The 19502-nt window shown below is 41.6% G+C and overlaps 1 protein-coding gene across 1 annotated transcript; it reads left to right on the plus strand.

The window, feature by feature from the left end:
* Window positions 1-5995: 5995 nt before the first annotated feature.
* On the plus strand, window positions 5996-7933 carry LOC109473029 (potassium voltage-gated channel protein Shal-like). The gene has a single exon (XM_019772922.1). The coding sequence runs from the start codon at window positions 6492-6494 to the stop codon at window positions 7818-7820; it is 1329 nt and encodes a 442-aa protein (XP_019628481.1). The 5' UTR covers window positions 5996-6491; the 3' UTR covers window positions 7821-7933.
* The last annotated feature ends 11569 nt before the right edge of the window (window positions 7934-19502 follow it).

Below are 19502 nucleotides of genomic sequence, written 5' to 3' on the forward strand. Positions count from 1 at the left end.
CTGGTCCTGAATCAACTCAAAAATTCTCATATTTTGGCCCCAACAGTTGAGGAACGTCCTTTTCTTCCTAGTTGTAACCATTTTTTTTAATCTATCAATGCAGTAGTTTGATTAAAAGTTCAAAATTCATTGAATATTAACCCAGCCTTTTGTGTTGACTTCATCGCTCCTATCGTATCATTTAGAGCTATAATAGGATGCCTGTTTTTATTTTTATTTTCGCCCTGTCGCTTCATTTTATTCTCAAAAAAAATCCGAGAACCAACAAATTAAATTGGTGTAGCCATAGTACACTAAACGTTTTCGCCCTGTTGCTTCATATTTTTTTCTGAAAAAAAAATCCGAGAACCAACAAATTAAATTGGTGTGGCCGTAGTACACTACACGTTATCGCCCTGTTGCTTCATATTTTTTTTTAAATCCGAGAACCAACAAATTTAATTGGTGTGGCCGTAGTACACTACACGTTATCGCCCTGTTGCTTCATATTTTTTTTTTAAATCCGAGAACCAACAAATTTAATTGGTGTGGCCGTAATACACCACACAAAGCCCACTGCCCGCCCTCTATTGCGTTACTGATATGCTGTAGAAGCTCTGCCCAACCCAGTCATTGATCGTGCAATAAGATCCTGATCTTTTTCTCGCTGACTTCAAAGTACGGTACAAAATGTTGCCCATTCCTTAGGCCATTGTAACAATGCAACTTTGTTTCATTAAAAGTTCAAAATCTATTGTTTTTATCATAATCCAGCCTAGTATGTTGACTTCGAAGCTCATATCGTAACAATTCCGGCCTTTATGGGGACTGCCTTGGCCTGTTTTTTTTTTCAATTTTGCCCTGTTGCTTTATATTTTTTCTTTAAAAAATTCGAGAACCAACAAATTAAATTGGTGTGGCCGTAATACACTACACAAAGCCCACTGCACGCCCCTCTATTGCGTTACTGATATGCTCTAGAAGCTCTTCCCAACCCAGTCATTGATTCTGCAATAAGATCCTGATCTTTTCCAAGCAGACTTCAAAGTACGACACAAAATGTTGCCCATTCCTTAGGCCATTGTAACAATGCAACTTTGTTTCATTAAAAGTTCAAAATCTATTGTTTTCATTATAATCCAGCCTCGTATGTTGACTTCAAGGCTCATATCGTAACAATTCCGGCCTTTATGGGGACTGCCTTGGCCTGTTTTTTTTTTTTTTCAATTTCGCCCTGTCATATTCTATATTTTATGAAAAAAATCCGAGAACCAACATAATACACTACACAAATCCCATTACCCGCCCTCTATTGCGTTACTGATATACTGTAGAACCTGAGTTCAGCCCAGTCATTGATTCTGCAATACGATCCTGATCTTTTACTCGCTGACTTCAAAGTACGGCACAAAATGTTGCCCATTTCTTATCACCATTCGCACACATGTAGCGTTCAGAGCGGGCGGAGTACAGGAAATTGCGTATCTGAGAGCCATCAAGCCGCAGTGCTGCACAGAAAATGGAGATTTCCTCGGCAAGGTCTCTACAGGATAGTAAAAGATAATGAGTTTTCGTTGTTCAAATTGTTTGGATTCGGCTGAATTCTGCAAAGGCGGGCAGAAGAGATTTTATGATGGCATGAATTGGCGATGTCAGTGACCCTACAGGGCTCAAAATTAAAGGTGGTCCACATGACCACTAAAATTTAGGCTGGGGCAACTAGCAAGACACTTTGGGACAATAAAAAATGTCAACATTAGAATGTTGGCCCTTCATTTTTTAAAGCACACGATCCAGAAAAGTCACCCAAATGCCCTGTCTACTCTGCAATTATAGTGCGTCTGGGAGTGAACATAAAGTTGAGTTGTTGTTGTCACACATACTTGCCAAAAACAGTTGGGACAGTTTATCCGCACTTCGGGACAATTGAAATTTATTTTTGCGACAGTGCTGAGAAAATAGGAAGATTTCGAGGTAAATTTCGAGGCCTGCCTCAGATTGTGACTTGGTGTGTTGGTATGCGTGTGAACATAAGTTGAGATCATCGTAATCATCCGCACTGCGCTGGGATGGCGTCGTATGACTGCATAACTAGGCTAGAGGACACGAGATCAAGCGGTCACGGGTTCAATACCCGCTAAGGCACAGTATACGACTTTCGAAATTTCCTCACTCCACTCAGGTGAAAAATGTACCTGTCTTCGTTTTAAGAGGTAAAAGGTGGTGAAAGAAGACGGATGCGTTCAGACTTCCAAAGCCTTAACACAATGGATTAACAACCTACTGCCCTGGCTACGACCTCCAACAGGCTGATAGGCTTTGTTACCGACTTTGATAATCTGTCAGACGATATTCTAGTTCTACATTGTCCATTCGTGCATTGTCAAACCTGGATTACATCTACTGTTATATCGCACGTGATGCTTCACAAAATTAACACCGACAAATAATAATTAATGACAAATATCAAGAACAGTGAGATTAACATTGCAAATTAATGCGTGTATTTATCAAGCTGGATTACAGCTACTGTATGATAATGTAAAATGATAATTGTTGAGAACAGCCCCTGATGCTTGGCCACCTTGACCCCCCCCCCCCCCCTCTCCAGGGACCGGATGTACTTCTCTGAGCGCCGTTCTGTCTGGTGGTGACGTAACACTAACGGCTCCATGTCACCCTGTGGTGGTGAGACCGGCTCAGACCTGTCCATACCGCTTAAATCAACACTTTCCGGTCAATAACGCCGCTTGCCCCTCCGCATAAATAATGTCGATGATACGGTGTGTTTCGAGATTTTTTTAAAGTTTAGGCCACACCAATTTAATCTGTTGTTTCTTGGATTCGCCCTGTCCAAAAACAGATTTTGCGTTCAGAATTAACTACAAAATGCTCAATGAGTGACATATTTTGGTCCCAACGGTTGAAGAAAGTACTTTGTCTTCCTAGTTCCATCGTTTCATTAAAAGTTCAAAATCTATTGATTTCATTATAAATCAGCCTGGTGTGTTGACTTCATGGCTCATATTCTAACACTAACGGCTGGATGTCACCGCGAGGTGGTGAGACCGGCTCAGACCTGTCCATACCGCTTAAATAAACACTTTCCGGTCAATGACGCCGCTTGCCCTGGTGTATAAATAATGGCGATGATATGGTGTGCTGAGTTTTTTTTTAGAATAATTGAAGTCGAAAAGATTAATCAAAAAACAAAACGACCACTTTTGGTGATGATATTCTGAGTAAAGCTCATAATTTTACAATTAGTCTCAAAACTGCAAAAGGATGATCCGTAAAGTAAAAGATATTCTAAAGAATTGTCGCCAAATTTTGTTGTTATGTTTTCAATTCACGTTGCCATAGGACGATAAACCATGTATATCGATACTCCCTATTGTGCAAAACGCTTTATCTTCACCACTGTTTATCTAGGACTGAGATGTAGGTGTTCACGGCGATAAATGATGTGTCGCTTGACCTATTTTACGATGTATCTATTGATCTTGTGACGTCATGAAGTGACCTTGCCCCCTGTTGTTCTGTTTCAGGGGACAACAGATGACCTAGCTGTGACAGGCTGTCCTACGTACGGAGACAGCACAAGGAATAGCTCAAGGAACAGCAACGGAAGCAGGAACAGGATACCTGATATCAAGCATTATCCACCCGAAGAGAAGCAACTGCGATTCTGAAGCTTTCATCAACCAGTGGCTGCCACGATACTGCCGCATGATTGTTCACTGATCGGATATTCCGGCAGGCAAGATTTTCAAGATTGCCAAAGGAAGCGCCGTGCTATCTAATGGTGGATTCTACACTCAGGATAAGCGACTTATTCCCTTCGTGTAAATCCTAGGGAGGTCTCTAAGTGAATTTTGTCCAGTTGTGCAGTGGACTTCTCTACCGAGGATTGGGGCTTACTGCGGCAATCTGTAATGTCTGCAGCATCGGGAGCTACTGGACAATCTCCAGTCGTTGCTGTGAAAGGGTAAAACCTAGAATGCCATCCTTGTGCGAATCGGAATTTCTCCACTCGATACACCAAAGGGCTCCCTGGAAAACCAATAGGGGCATGGAGCCGTCAGTCGACAGGAAGGAGAGAAAAAATCGGTAACGCGGTAAAGGAAAGTATCGTACTGTCGAGGCAATATTAATTATGACGTAGTAAATCTTCCGGGAAGTTACGGTCAACAATTACGAACCTCGGTGCCGTTGTTGGATGTAGACTCGTATGTTCGATCGTTGGTCGCAATTGGATTCCCGGAGAGGAGGGTATTGGATACTAGATCGATTAAACGCAGCGTCGATATCCGACCGAGAAGCGACTGTAAATATTACACGGAACACTTGCTGCATGAGACGTAAGAGATATCGCGGCCGCCATGTTGTTTTTCTATTCTCAAGATCACACGACAGAGACAAGGTCATTGTTGATTGACTCCTAAGCGCGACCTACGGGAGAAGAGCACTTTGCCACCGCGTCGTGCCATCGCTCGGGTGGATCACTTATTTCCAGGAATTCATGAGTGAGAAACTACACGGAGATCAACAAGCTGGCCGCCAGGGGCATTGGAATCATACTCGAGGAAGTTTAAATTCCAGGAAGAATTAAATTCCAGGAAGAAGCGTTATGCTGAGGTATGGCGAGGCCATTTTCCATGATTCATAAGCCTTCTGCGCTGCATCGAGAGCAATTATTTTGAGATATCACCAAACGCCCATCCATAATAGCTACACTCATATCGATCACAATTGAATTAACATTCAAGTGTCGTTTCATTGTCAGGTGCGGAATGGATGCATAGATCAAACCACGGATGGTAAAAATAAAATCGGATCACGTAGCTTCGGGGCAAGACGACTAGAATTTTAGGTCGGTGATAAACAAAAATTGCGTGTTGAACTCTTGCGTGGGGTTAGCGTAAGGTGCTGCATCAAAGGGGAAAAGCATACCCAATTTCCACTGATACAGTATTAAGGACAGCCCCTGCGAACGCCAGACGACATTGGATTTACTCCAGAAATATAACCCTAGCTTCCTAATTATTTCCAATATAGGGCAAGCGTTGGGTCAATGGGCCGGGACGGAATTGGGCGCTGCGTCGTCAGACTGCCGCGAGCAAAATTCTCTCCACAACCTGTGGGATTTATACGTGCACCTGATGCTGCAGCGGTTCGCCTGTTACGTACGGGAAGAAACGGGCTTAGTTAGAGCTCGGGGTTCTCGTTAAGACACGGAATAAGTGGACCTACAGCTGTGACATTAAACGGGAAGGATTGGTGTTTGAAAACAACGCTGTTTGAAAAACACGGTGCGTCGCTTTAAGACCGTTTTATGCGAGAGAGGAGTGGTCTAATTCTGCAGCGTACCAACACGTAAAATTTCAGGAGACTCTGGAAGGTATTAAAGGCGTCGTTTGGCAAAATATCACCGAGAGATTGCTGCTCATCATGTATAAAAACGGACAATAACATTCGTATTCAGATGCTGTCAACCATCACGTTACATCGAAACCATCCTGCAAGTATGTTCAACATTACCATCGCTCAATAAGCTGTAGTAAATGTGTCCTTAACTCGTGTTTACTGCTCCACCTTACTCAGATTTATGCGGCCTTGTCCTAGACCCTTCAGCGGAGTAAATCGGGAGGTCATTAAGAGGAGAGAAAGGGTGATCTTCCTACGTGACTTGGTGAGTTAAAACCAACACTGCGGCGTCTGGCTGAGGGAAAATGTCCGCGTGAAACCGCACAGGCCCGCGAGGGACTGCTTAAACGGATTCCCACAACGTGTCGCAGCAATATCAGCTTCTATTAACCACCTGGAAGAACTCCAAGTTTCCGCGATACGAATTAAGGAAAAGGAAACCTCTTGGAGATAGATGGTGTTGATCTTGGAAGGCTGTTGCTTGTGCAAAAGACAACGATACTCGACGGGTAGGAGCAATATCAGCTTCAATTAACTACCTGGAGAAACTCCAAGTCTTCGTGTGATACGAATTAACAAAGGAAAAACCTGGAAAAAACTCCAAGTCTTCGCGATACGAATAACGGAATAATATAACGAAAGGATACCGCTTGGAGATAGATGGTGTTGATGTTGGAAAGCTGTTGCTTCAGTAAAAGACGCCACTCGTTGTGTCGCAGCAATATCAGCTTCTATTAACTACCTGGAAGAACTCCAAGTCTTCGCGATACGAATAACAGAATAATATAACTGATGGATACGAATTGACGAAGGAAAAACCGCTTGGAGATAGATGGTGTTGATGTTGGAAGGCTGTTGCTTCAGTAAAAGACGCCACTCAATGAGATATATCGCGGGAGGGGAGGTGGCAACAACGTGCAGGGGATGTTAAGATTGATGACGACGCACTTTCACGGATCGCCGCGAAAGGTCAGCGCGTCGAGAAGTCCGACTAAATGAGGCAATCTTTCTGCAAGTGCGAAGGCGGCGCTCTGATGGTGGACTGTTCCGTGTGCAGGGTTCTAATCGCGACCGGATAGCTATACATGTACATTATGATGGCTGCATTCATACCGCACCAAGGGAGGCGAGTCAGTCGACTCCCCTCCATCGTAGGCAGATATTCTCCTATACGGAGGCCGTTCTGCCCGACTACTGAGCAGAGAAAAGTCGCAGGGGACGAGCGGCTGGTGTTTAACGTCAGCGGGCACAAGTTCGAGGTCTGGCGTGGCGCTTTGGACGCTCATCCTGATACCTTACTCGGGAGGTTCGACGATCGGGAGAAATTCTACAATCAGGACACGAACGAGTACGACTTGTCGACGACTCCGGAGATGTTTAAGTACATCCTGAGGTTCTACACCAACGGGGTGTTGCACTTCCCCAAGTCGGACGATATCCACTTCCACACGTACTTGGAGGAGATTGAGTTCTTCGAGATCGACCCGGACGAACATATGAGCCATTGTTGCTTCGAGGATTACATAGATAGGAAGATTCAATGGGATATTGCCCACCGACCGAAGGTGGTCTTCGTTCCAGACACGCTCAGGGAGAAACTGTGGCAGATGGTAGAAAGTCCCAAGGCGAACACGTCTGCACAGGTTTTTTTCTACATCACGTGCTTCTTCATATCCTTGTCTGTGACAGCCACTGTATTGGAGACTTTAGCTTGCGAGGAGGTCGCGAAAATCGGAGACCCGTTTATAATAGCCAGGGCGAGAAATTGCAGACACGTCTTCTTCTGTATAGAAAGCGCCTGTGTGGTACTATTCACTGCTGAGTACATCATCAGACTATACGCATCACCCAACAGGTCGCTTTACGCCAGGAGCTTTATGAGCGTGGTAGACTTGGTCTCCATTTTCCCCTTCTACGTAGGGCTGTGTATAAGCGAGGAAAGCAACGTGCAAGCCGTATTCGACACTCTAAGAGTGTTCCGCGTCTTCAGGGTGTTCAAGCTCTGCCGGTCGAGTCCAGGAATGATCATGCTGGCGAAAACTCTTAAAATCAGCGCAGCCAATTTGAGCTCGCTCTGCTTCGCCCTCAGCATGATCTGTCTAGTATTTACCACTATGATGTATTACATGGAAAAGACCCACAATCCGGAAAAGTTCAGCAGCATCCCTGCGGTCTTCTGGTTTACTATAATTACCATGACTACTGTTGGATACGGGGACACAACCCCTATAGGGTTCATCGGAAAGGTTCTTACGGGAGCGTGGTCGATTATATGCGTGGTCATACTCTCCTTTCCCTTGACTATACTCGTCGATACTTTTACGGCGATTAGGGAAAGTGCCAAAGCGAGGAAAGAAAAGATGAAGCAATCTCAAGAAGAACAGACTGACGAATCAGATGATGACGACTCATAATGAGTGTAGTGTTTGAGTAGAAGATGCAGAGTTTTTTTAAAGAGAACGTAGTGGGCATACCAAAGCCTCGGTCACAACCCGCCGTGCGTGCTTTCTGTCCGTACGTTTTATTGGGAGGCCACGTCTGCTACGTTTTCCTGAAAACCCAGGGAAGGAGTGGCGTCGACGCACGTCACTCGCACGGTTGCGCAAGGTGTAAGAGTGTACATGCACTTAAAGTTCTACGGCGTGTCTGCGTGCTCCCAAATCCGTAGGATTCCGTACGGAGGCGATACTCACCACGCACGGATCCCCTACGTTTGCCGACGTTTTTGCACGTGGACAGCAAGCAGATGCACGTACGGCGGGTTGTGACCGAGACTTTACAGGCTATTATTGGAAGACTGTAGAGTTAGTGTATTATTAGCTGAAAGATGAACAATTGTAATAATGCCGGGATAACATTGACACAGTGTCTTGTATTCAGGCAACAGGCGGTCCCATCATCGTTTGCGGTGATTTCTCGATACCTACGACGCCATATTGGATGTTGTTGTTGCTCAAAGCAAAACTCCTCGTCTTAAGTTATGTTTTTACCGTGGGCTCTTTTCCATGTATGTGATAGTGGTCGATGGGTTCTAACTTATAATCGTTAAACTGTGGCCATGAATCGTGTAAAAGTCGACCTGTTGTCTGCCTGTGCCTGGTTACAAAACACTGCTTTTTACTCTAAACGAAGTCACTTCTTCACGCAGTTTTTTATTAGTCTGTAGCAACAACGTTATGCACCATTTAAAAAAAAAAACGGGATGCAACATTTGATGATGACGAGATGAAATAAAAGAACAAACTATACAATGAACGTTGTAGTGCCAGAATGGAGACTCTAGAAAAGGCTGGTGTCAGCCAACAATATTGATGCAAAATACTGTAACCACCAACATCCCCGAAAATACACTTACCATACCTCTTGTCTCAACCTCTACGGTCCACTCAGTCAGTCTGTAGCAGGCGATTTCTAACTAAATTAGTCAACTGGGTATTGAGGGTCTCTGTACACAGCCAGTACCAATTACCAAAGGTAGTACCACTTACTTGCAACGTTTTAGTTTACCCTTGCAAATTTGTCTGGTAAAGTGTATTCAAAAATCACTAGTTGGATTGAACATACCCAGGAATTCTATTACCTGAGGTAAATTATGAATAACATAACATTATGAAATTCTGTTCAAATATGTTATGATGTAACAATGGTATTCCCAAACTAGTAACCTACTGATTATGTGTGTTATTTTTTTATCTCCAAGGTTTGCCGTAAAAAAATGCCATTGGCTCTGTGTATACAGGCCAAACAAAGTAATAAACAGTTTTAGTACTCAAATTTTGCATTTCACCAGGCAGTAATGGCCGGGTATACTTCACAACGAAGACCTAGTCGTTATTGACCTGAAGATGGTAGCAAAAGGGCTGTGGGGTCGTGTGGCGTAGCGGCAAGAGGTCCCGGGTTCGAGTCCTGACATGCCACCGATCTTGTGCCCTTGGCAAAGGCACTTTACACGACTTTCCTTGTCTTGTCCTGTATTCATCCTCTGTGTTGGTGGCGGCATGAAATAAGTTGATGTAACTTGAGTGTGCTGTCACAATGTCTAGTCATAAAATGTTGGAATGTTAAAAAAAAGGACAACCAAACCGTTAACAGGTAGTTTTTACTGGTTGTGTACAGAAATCCTAACACCGACTGATTCACCGATCTGAAGATCAATACTATTGACAGATGTAAATTAGTCCTCAATACGACGTTTAGACGTCATATTTATCGATAATTGAGATAGTGATCGTTGCTTACCGATCAATCAAAGTCGTCCTAGCTTTGATTGGATCTTACCTGAACAAGATAGCCAAATATATTTTTGTGAAAGAAGCAACATCATATTATCTCTACAATGTAAGAACTACAATGTACTATCTACAAGACTCTCTATCTCTTAAACTCCCAATCAACCACGGGCACACACCCTCTGCCTTGCATCGAGCCTTCGCGGCCCATCATGCTTTGCTGTGTGACCTTTCACCTTGTGTCCACACAGATCTAGATTCAGCATTTATCGACCACGTGACGGTCTAACGCCTCTCGTTCCCAGGCTCTCGTTCCCAGACTCAGATAGTTTTGTCTATCTACGTATGTACAGATGGGTCGAGCCAAAAATTATATGCAAAGTCCATTTCCTGATTCAAGTTTACAAAGGATTGTTTTTAACAAATTTGGATATATGTGTTGTAGTTTAGATATAGATTGCGTATAATTTGCTGATGTCATAACTGGTTAGTTATTCCATTATTGGATACTGTTCAGCGCACATTGACATGAATACTTGATACTTATTTGTGTTACTTGTTTGAGTTGTTGTTCTTGGTCTTCCATGAAGTTACTGATTGTCACATTTGAAGTACGCGTGAGCTTTTCGGAAATTACTTAAATGTTCACTATTTTGTTACTCTGTAAATAAAGAAATACTGAACGTTGGAGTACGAGGTTTCTACAATGAGTCAACTTGTTTTCAATAATTGTATTTTACAAGTCCTTCTTGTGGTTTTGGATTTTATAAGATAACAACCTAAGTTGAGTTTATTTATATTCATAATTAGCATACATAGTTCTATGCAACACATACAACACACAGGACATGGAACATGCTACTGAGAAGAAAACACATTTCAAACCGTCACATCGTGTTGATGTATTTTATATACATCACATGAATTTTAGTATGTTGATCCAAGGTTTCTCGTACCTTCGTTTACTTCAATTATATCAATTATTGAACCGCATACCAATTGATATACATAGACTTTTTTCATACAAAAATCTTTTCCTTTTTAGTTACATGAAACTAAAAAGGAAGAGATTTATGTATGGAAAAACAGACGGTTTGACCATCTGAAACATCTGCTAGATGGAAGATGGTACCGTTTCCTCTGACAAGGCAGCTTCTTATTGAAAGCAATAGGAACTATCAAGAATTATTTCAATTATTAAACTAAATATCCATTGAAATGTCATAGTAGCTTACAGATTGTGCAGCACATAGATGCTACAAAAACAATTATATTGCATGAAACTAAAAAGAAAGAAATTTGGCCTTTGTGTGGTGTAGTGGTAGAGCATCCGACCCAAGTTCAATCCCTAGGGTTGGACCCAGACATCTCTGGACATACAGACATTGTGCCCTTGGGAAAGGCACTTTACACGTACCCCCCTCCCCCCCCCTCAGTAAGAGGGATTCTACCAGGGTTTGGAAGGGCATCCAGCTGAAAAATCTTCTTTAAAAAAGGCTTGCACTTGGTGCAAGCACGTCTAACCCCGGTTGTTGGAAAATGACGTTAAAACTAGATTTTGAAAAAATATGTATGAAAAAAGCCTTAAACATCTGGTAGATAACAGATGTTATCGTTTTCCTGACAAAACAGTTCTGCCCATGTTGGAGACGTATATTGATGTCTGTAATAAGACGCTGGAAACCTTCCAAGTCCCCATTAGGGTCCAGCACATGGGTGGTACAGCAACAATCTTGCATGGAACTAAAAAGGAAAACATGTATGTATAAAAAAATCTTGAACATCTGCTAGATAAAATATGTTATTGCTGTATCACACAAGGCGTTTCAACTGAATACCAGTATTCATTGACATGTCAACAGTGTTCAGCACATGGGTGCTACAGCAACAATATTGCATGACACTAAAAAGGAAAACATTTATGTATGAAAAAACTCTTAAACATCTTCTAGATAAAATATGTTACTGCTGTATCAGACAAGGCGTTTCGACTGAATATCAGTATCCATTGAAATGTCAACAGTGTGCAGGACATGGGTGCTACAGCAACAATTTTGCATGAAACTGAAAAGGAAGACACACATGCATGAAAAAATAAACTCTTCAACATCTGGTAGATAACAGACATTATCGGTTTTCTGACAAAACAGTTCAGCCCAGGTTGGAGACGTATATTGATGTCTGTAAGACGCTGGAAGCCTTCCAAGTCCCCATTAGGGTCCAGCACGCTGCATAAGGCTGGTATTGATCAAACTGTATGGCTGGCAGCACATGGTGTTCATTCATCATCTGTTGCTTTTGTCGATAGAAGGGCGTTTTTACCGTTAACGGACGTCTGAATGTCCTGATGGTAAAAGGCATCCAGTGCAGTTTTTAGGGCTTGGTAACCCGAATTTTCAAAGTCAATGTTCTTGTCACTTATCTATATACTGCGTTGAAACTACACTATCCAAATGTATATTGACCCTCATGGAGCACAGATTCCCATAATTCTGACGGAAAATGGTTACTGGAAGGGTCCTGGGCTGATTTTTAGGGTGCCACCCATAAAATAAAGGACTTATTTAGTTTTATGGCTGACAGTACATGGTGTCCATCTATCATCTGATGCTCTTGTCGATAGAAGGGCGTTTTTACCTTTAACGGATGTCTAAATGTCGTGGTGGTAAAAGGATGGGCCGAGGAAAACACTCTGTCTTTTATTATAGAGTTCTTTATTCATGCCCGAGGGCTGATAGCAAACAGACATTGACAAAAACAATGAATACAGAATGTGGTGAATTTAAAACTATAAATATGCTAACATGGAGTATACGGTATGCTCATTTAACTTACTATATCTACTTTAAAACTAACATACCGTTTGTATACAGGGTTAAGAGTGGATATGATTCACATAAGTAGGAGACATGGTAACTGATATTCTATTCTACTAATAGAAATCAGCCCAGGGCCATTCCAGTAACCAAGTTCCGCCAGACTTGTTTTTTTTTGTCTCCATAGTGTGGTTTCAACTCAGTATGTAGATAAATGGCTAGAATATTGACTTTGAAAAATCGGGTTGCCAAGCCCTAAAAACTGCACTGACTATTAACAGTCGTCAGAATGTCCAGACGCTGAACGGATGGGCAGAGGTAACGCTCTGTCTTTTATTTTTGAGAGGAAATGGATTGAAAATGAAGACGAATGGCCGGAAAGAGAGAGAAGTCAAGCCTTTAGCTGGAAGATTATGGATTGAATTGGAAAATAATTGGGTCAGTATATCATGAGTAATGTGCTTCGAGTATTTGAGATGGAACAATAGAGGCCGCATTAAAGAAACTGCTGCCATTTCTTAGACACAGTACAGTAAAACAAACATTATACTAACAACAAAAACGTCCTCCCCACTGCATAAACGTGGTCAATGTATGCATGAATAATTAGAATAAATGGTCACAGTTCACAGAAAATGCAAAGCATGCTCCTTGGAGGGCTAGGTCCCTAAAGGTGACTTAACAAATACATAACAATCACGTACAGGAACATAGAGGCCACAACACAGAAACAACTGCCATTACTTAAACACAGTACAGTAAAGCAAACGTAAACTAACTACAGAAACGTCCTCACCACTGCATAAACGTCAATGTATGCATGAATAGATAGAATAAACGGTCACAGTTCACAGAAAATTCATAGCATACTCTTAATGATAAGAGATACCTTTATTGTACATTCATGCCTTGAAGGTCTAAGTCCTCTATGGCAAGACTTAACAAACACATAACAATCACGTACAGGAACAATAGAGGCTGCTGCCATTAGTGAAACACAGTACAGTAAAACAAACATATACTAACTACAGAAACTTCGTCACCACTGTATTAACGTCAATGTATGCATGAATAAATATAATAAATGGTCACAGTTCACAGAAAATGTATAGCATGCTCTTGATAATAAGAAATACCTTTATTGTACATTCATGTCTTGGAGTCCAGGTCCTCTATGGTATGACATAACAAACACATAACAATTACATGATATGAAAGTATAGACAAAAAACTCGAGTTCAAGTCAGCATACACAGTGGACAAAGTGTTGTACTAGCTAACTAAAGCTAACTGAAAGTCACCTTGAAGATACGACCTACTAAACCTTCTTTATTTTGCACATTCGTACTTTGTTTTACGATACACAATAAACGTGGGGTTTTTGACAATTCCCCTGGCATCGTGCCCTAAGCCTGTGTGGCCGCTACAACAGCCTCTCCCGTGCCCTGAATACAATAATAGCAACTAATACTGAACCTGTATCTGTATCTGTATAGCCGGTATAACCGCCCTTCGGCGTAACACACCAGCTTCTGTATCTGTATAGCCGGTATAACCGCCCTTCGGCGTAACACACCAGCTTCTGTATCTGTATAGCAAGTATAACCGCCCGTCGGCGTAACACACCAGCTTCTATATCTGTATAGCCGGTATAACCGCCCTTTCGGCGTAACACACCAGCTTCACAGGCACGCGGCACGGCGGCAGCTTGCCATATCACACCGAACGACTTGTTACACTCAATATTTGCACATTTGATTGCAGGAGTTGTTTAAAGCATTCAAGTGATGATGTCCCAACTGTGCTTGGTGGCAACGAGTTCCACTCTACAATAGTTCTTGGGAACTACGAGTTTTTGTACACCAAAATTCTTGGTTGATAAGTCTGATATTAGAAGGCATCACCGTTTATTGTTCTTTTCTTGGCTAGTATCCGATACTTATTGGTTAACGTTGATACGTCCACCAGTTTGCACAACATGCATATAATAGTACGGACCTGTTTCGCATGTCGAACCTGACACGCAGTTCGCATGTGCATGCGGTGGAATGAAGTGTGTTATGTAACCGCTCAGCTGAAAGACATTAAGGCGGTAATTCCAACGGAACGATGATGCTCGATCGGGTGTTGGCAGATTAGTTTGTTTAGCAACATCAACATTCTCCTGAGCGAGCAGGAAAGAGGCCTCTTTGAGGTAAATCTGGAATCTTCTCAAATAACAATCTATTCATCTAATCTCTTAGCAGATTTTTGGTGTTAGTAAAGGTAGTATCAAATTGACACGACCGTTTGGTTTGGTGACTCCATAATCGTCTCATGCTGTTGTACATTTGTAAAATGATGAGCAATAAATAAAGATACCACAACAATCTGTTAAATCTAAGCTAAAACATCAGTGCAATTCAGTCCCCTTCCGGTGGCTGCCGGAGCAAGGGTAAGTACATGTATGTCTATGGGTTAGCCATAAAAATTTGGAGGTTAGTGTTCTAAGGCTTCAAACAACTTGTCACTGCTGAAATAATTCTCTAGACTAGTAACTGTATCTATACGTGACCAATGAATCTCTTTAGCGACCAGTTATTTGATTATTAATAAGTACACGCATGGTCGAATAAATCTCCAAAAAGGTGTCTAATTTTCCAGCCAAGAACATTTTGGCAATTGTTTATTCTCTTAGGCTTCCCGACAAGCCATTAACAGTGTGATTATTAAAAAGTACACGCATGGTAGAATGAATCTCTAAAAAAAGTGTCAAATTTTCCAGCCAAGAAAGCTTGTTCATTCTCTTTGGCTTCCCGACAAACCATTAACCATGCTTAACCCAGCGTTATTCCTTCTGCCTTAATACAAAAGTAGCTTCCTCTTCATAACAGGGGAATGCACGTATGAAAACTGTTCAAAGTAGGGACAAGAATAAAGCAAATGGATGAACTATTTTTACGTCAAATGATGCAAGAAATGTTACAGTAATAGTCTAAACATGCTGTATCCTCACAAAGAGGATTCGAAATTCCTCATTTCTTGGCTATAACACACACAAAAACCGCGTTTCCTTCCGAGTGCATAATTTATTCGTCTACTAATAAGTACATGCATGGTCGTATACATCTCTAAAAAGGTGTCTAATTTCCCAGCCAAGAACATTTTGTCAATTGTTCATTCTCTTAGGCTTCCCGACAAGCCATTAACCATGTTTAACCCAGTATTATTCCTTCTTCCTTAATAGAAAAGTAGCTTCCTCTTCATAACAAGGGAATGCACGTATGGAAACTGTTCAAAGTAGGGACAAGAATAAAGCAAATGGATGAACTATTTTTACGTCAAATGATGCAAGAAATGTTACAGTAATAGTCTAAACATGCTGTATCCTCACAAAGAGGATTCGAAATTCCTCATTTCTTGGCTATTACACACAAAAAAAACGCGTTTCCTTCCGAGTGCATCATTTATTCGTCTACTAATAAGTACATGCATGGTCTTATACATCTCTAAAAAGGTGTCTAATTTTCCAGCCAGGAACATTTTGGCAATTGTTCATTCTCTTAGGCTTCCCGACAAGCCATTAACCATGCTTAACCCAGTGTTATTCCTTCTTCTTTAATAGAAAAGTAGCTTCCTCTTCATAACAGGGGAATGCACGTGTGGGAGTTAGGCTGACAAGTCTTAATGATTAGCGAGTGCAGTACATGATGAAGAGTGACTTTTAATTAGGGTGGTTAGCGATGCGCAAAATCCCCATATTCTAACACACACCCGACGCTGTTATTGTAGTCAGCTCTCATTTGACAACCAGTCACACGAGGCCTGAAAACAGCTATGCATTTCTGAAGTTATTAAAGCATAACTGTCTGCATGTTGGAAGCATTTCATGTAGACACTAACACACACCCAACACTGTTACTTCAGTCAGTTCTCATTTGACAACCTGCCATGCGAGCACTGAAAACAGCTATGCATTTCTGAAGTTATTAAAGCATAACTGTCTGCATGTTGGAAGCATTTCATGTAGACACTAACACACACCCAACACTGTTACTTCAGTCAGTTCTCATTTGACAACCTGCCATGCGAGCACTGAAAACAGCTATGCATTTCTGAAGTTATTAAAGCATAAATGTCTGCATGTTGGAAGCATTTTATGTAGACACTAACACACACCCGACGCTGTTACTTTAGTCAAATCTCATTCGACAACCAGTCACACGCGGCCTGAAAACAGCTATGCATTTCTGAAGTTATTAAAGCATAAATGTCTGCATGTTGGAAGCATTTAATGTAGACACTAACACACACCCAACACTGTTACTTTAGTCAATTCTCGTTTGACAACCAGTCACGCTTGCATTTTTGAAGTTATTACCTGAAAACAAGCATGGACGTCTCCATTTTGGAAGCATTTCATGTAGACACTAACACACACCCGACACTGTTACGTTAGTCAATTCTGATTTGACAACCAGTCAGGCAAAGACTAAAAACAGCTGTGCATTTTTGAAGTTATTTTCGCAAAACAATCTCGTGCATTTCATGTAGACACTAACACACACCAAACACAGTTACTGAAGTCAATTTTTATTTGTCAAGCCAGTGAATTTTTTGAAGTTACAATTATCTCAAAAGAATCTCGTGCACAAACGTCTGCAAGTTGAAAGCATTTTATGTACTAAAGAAAAAAAATCAGAGATTCATACCTTCGTAAAACGCTCCGACCATATATTATGGATAATTTCTGCGAGTTTCAACCCAATCTGTATGGCTAAAGTGGCTCTGTTTATACAGAGCGTTAGGCTTTCTTGTTTTCCCTCACAGCCTTTGAGTTCTCCCACACTTTCTGTCACCGTGTCATGTTTGGCTGCGCGCGAAATTTTGGCCAATCAGCGGAGACCACCTGTGGCCAGATTGGGTTACACTAATTCCCGCCACACCCATGTTTGGCTGCGCGCGAAATGCTGACCAATCAGCGAAGGCCACTTTTGACCAGATCGGGTTAAACTTTTCCCGCCACAAGGTCTCCATGAAACCTGTTTTTTTTAAATGAATGAAGACCTTTATTGTACACACATACCCACTAGATTAAGTACAGGTCACAACACACGTTACATATATGCATTGTTAAGTAGCTACAATCAAGTAATTAAATTCGGTTTCTTCTCGTTTCGTAGTAATGGAAAAAGGTAAGGACAGGTAGGTTTCATTATAGAAGGTTTGTCTAAGCTCATTAGAAATATAAATTTATCTGTACAGCTTAGATTATGAAGAAGGGTAAAATAGATTGTATCAGATTATAAAGATCTGCTCTCTCTTAGTTGTATAGTTTACATTTTGTTACAAAATGTTTCTCATCTTCGATTCTTCCTAGGCCACAGTACCGACATATTCGTTGTTGTAGGGTATATATTGTTAAACACTTGGTGCGTAGGCGAGAATCAGTCATCTTTGTTAATTTGCTACAACGCTGAACATGGTTCACCTTCACTGAGCGTTCAGCCTCCTAAACATTACCGAGCTAATGTAGTTTGTCTCCACGCTTCTGGCTCGATGAAACGATGTCAGCATCTCTAACACATCAAGTGCAAGTCAGTCTGTGTTGCATACTCTCAGTCAGTGGCAACTTTTTTGTGTGGATCGTTCACGAAAGATAATAGCTTCTGACTTATACGTGTTGGCCATCGGACTTCTATGAGCCTGACCAGTGGAAACTTCAGGGCTACAAGAAGTGTGATGCAGTCAGGCTAGGGGCCTGACCAGTGAAAGGGCTGCTAGAAGCGTGATGCAGTCAGGCTAGGGGCCTTACCAGTGGAAGGGCTGCTAGAAGCGTGATGTAGCAATGTCCGGAGGCCTTAAAAGTGTAAGGGTTACTATAAGAAGCGTCGTGTAGTCAGGCTAGGGGCCTGACCAGTGGAAAGGGCTGCAAGAAGTGTGATGCAGTCAGGCTAGGGGCCTTACCAGTGAAAGGGCTGCTAGAAGCGTGATGTAGCCATGTCCGGAGGCCTTAAAAGTGTAAGGGTTACTATAAGAAGCGTGGCGTAGCCGGCGTAGAGGGTGGTTTTGCCGGTTTAGCCTACTACGAACTGTATAGACAACAGTCATGAATTCTCAAATGACAGTTGATCTCACAAGAGATAATATATAGCCTTGTCTTACGCATTCAGACGATGATAAACGCCTTCCAAATAGATTCGTGAGCGCGAATACGTTACGAAGATTCACAAGACACTGAACATCAATATCACATTATCTCTGATCTTCCTTAAAATATTCAACGACACAGACTTCGTAATGAAATCTGGAGAACTTGTTAAACTTGGCTACAGTCGGCAACTTGCAGCTACAATTAAAAGTGTTCAAATCTTCGAGAGAAGTTTAGTTCAACGCCCCCGCTTCTGTGTTACACTTCGTCGAGCCCCTGCTGTGAAACATAATTGAAAGTGTAGACGTTATATATTGGATAAGATGTTATTGACTTCATCTCTTTATATTGTCAAGCATCTTTAATTTACCTTATAATGTTTTGCACTGATATGAAGAGGAATGCAATTACGCAGCTTTGTATTTTATGTCTGCATTTCTCTCTTTTAAGCAGTTGTTTCTAATTTACGTTAACAATACCCAAATGGCATCTTTAGGGAAAGTTATGTTGTTTAAGAAGGTTTTATCAAAACGAAAACAAATACCGGAATGACTAAGACTCTTTCCCTGGGGATCTTGTTTATTTGTTTTATTATGTTTACTTTACTCAAAAATGAACCGCTGTTTAATGATGAGGTATCAGAAGGAAGACTTGTGCTGAGACACAACGATTTACTTGAATGTTAACCCTTTATTGAAAACGGCTTCATAAAAATCATTAAACATGTTCTTATTAGGTTTGAAATTCTTGATTAATTTTTATGGCTTGCAAATGCTTAGAATTGAACAACTGTACTGACATGTGTGTCCCATTTAAGTTCTTTATCAACAGTGACACCAAGATACTTGTAAGCTGGGACTACATCCAACCCTACCCCATCTATGTGCACTTGAAGCTGATGTGTTCTTAACAAACGCCTAT

The sequence above is a fragment of the Branchiostoma belcheri genome, unplaced genomic scaffold (assembly GCF_001625305.1).
Source record: "Branchiostoma belcheri isolate BF01 breed outbred unplaced genomic scaffold, Haploidv18h27 scaffold29, whole genome shotgun sequence".
Lineage (NCBI taxonomy): Eukaryota > Metazoa > Chordata > Leptocardii > Amphioxiformes > Branchiostomatidae > Branchiostoma > Branchiostoma belcheri.

What these genes read in the sequence shown, in the direction of transcription:
- LOC109473029 (XM_019772922.1), top strand. Translation starts at nt 6,492, where the DNA reads ATGTACATTATGATGGCTGCATTCATACCGCACCAAGGGAGGCGAGTC.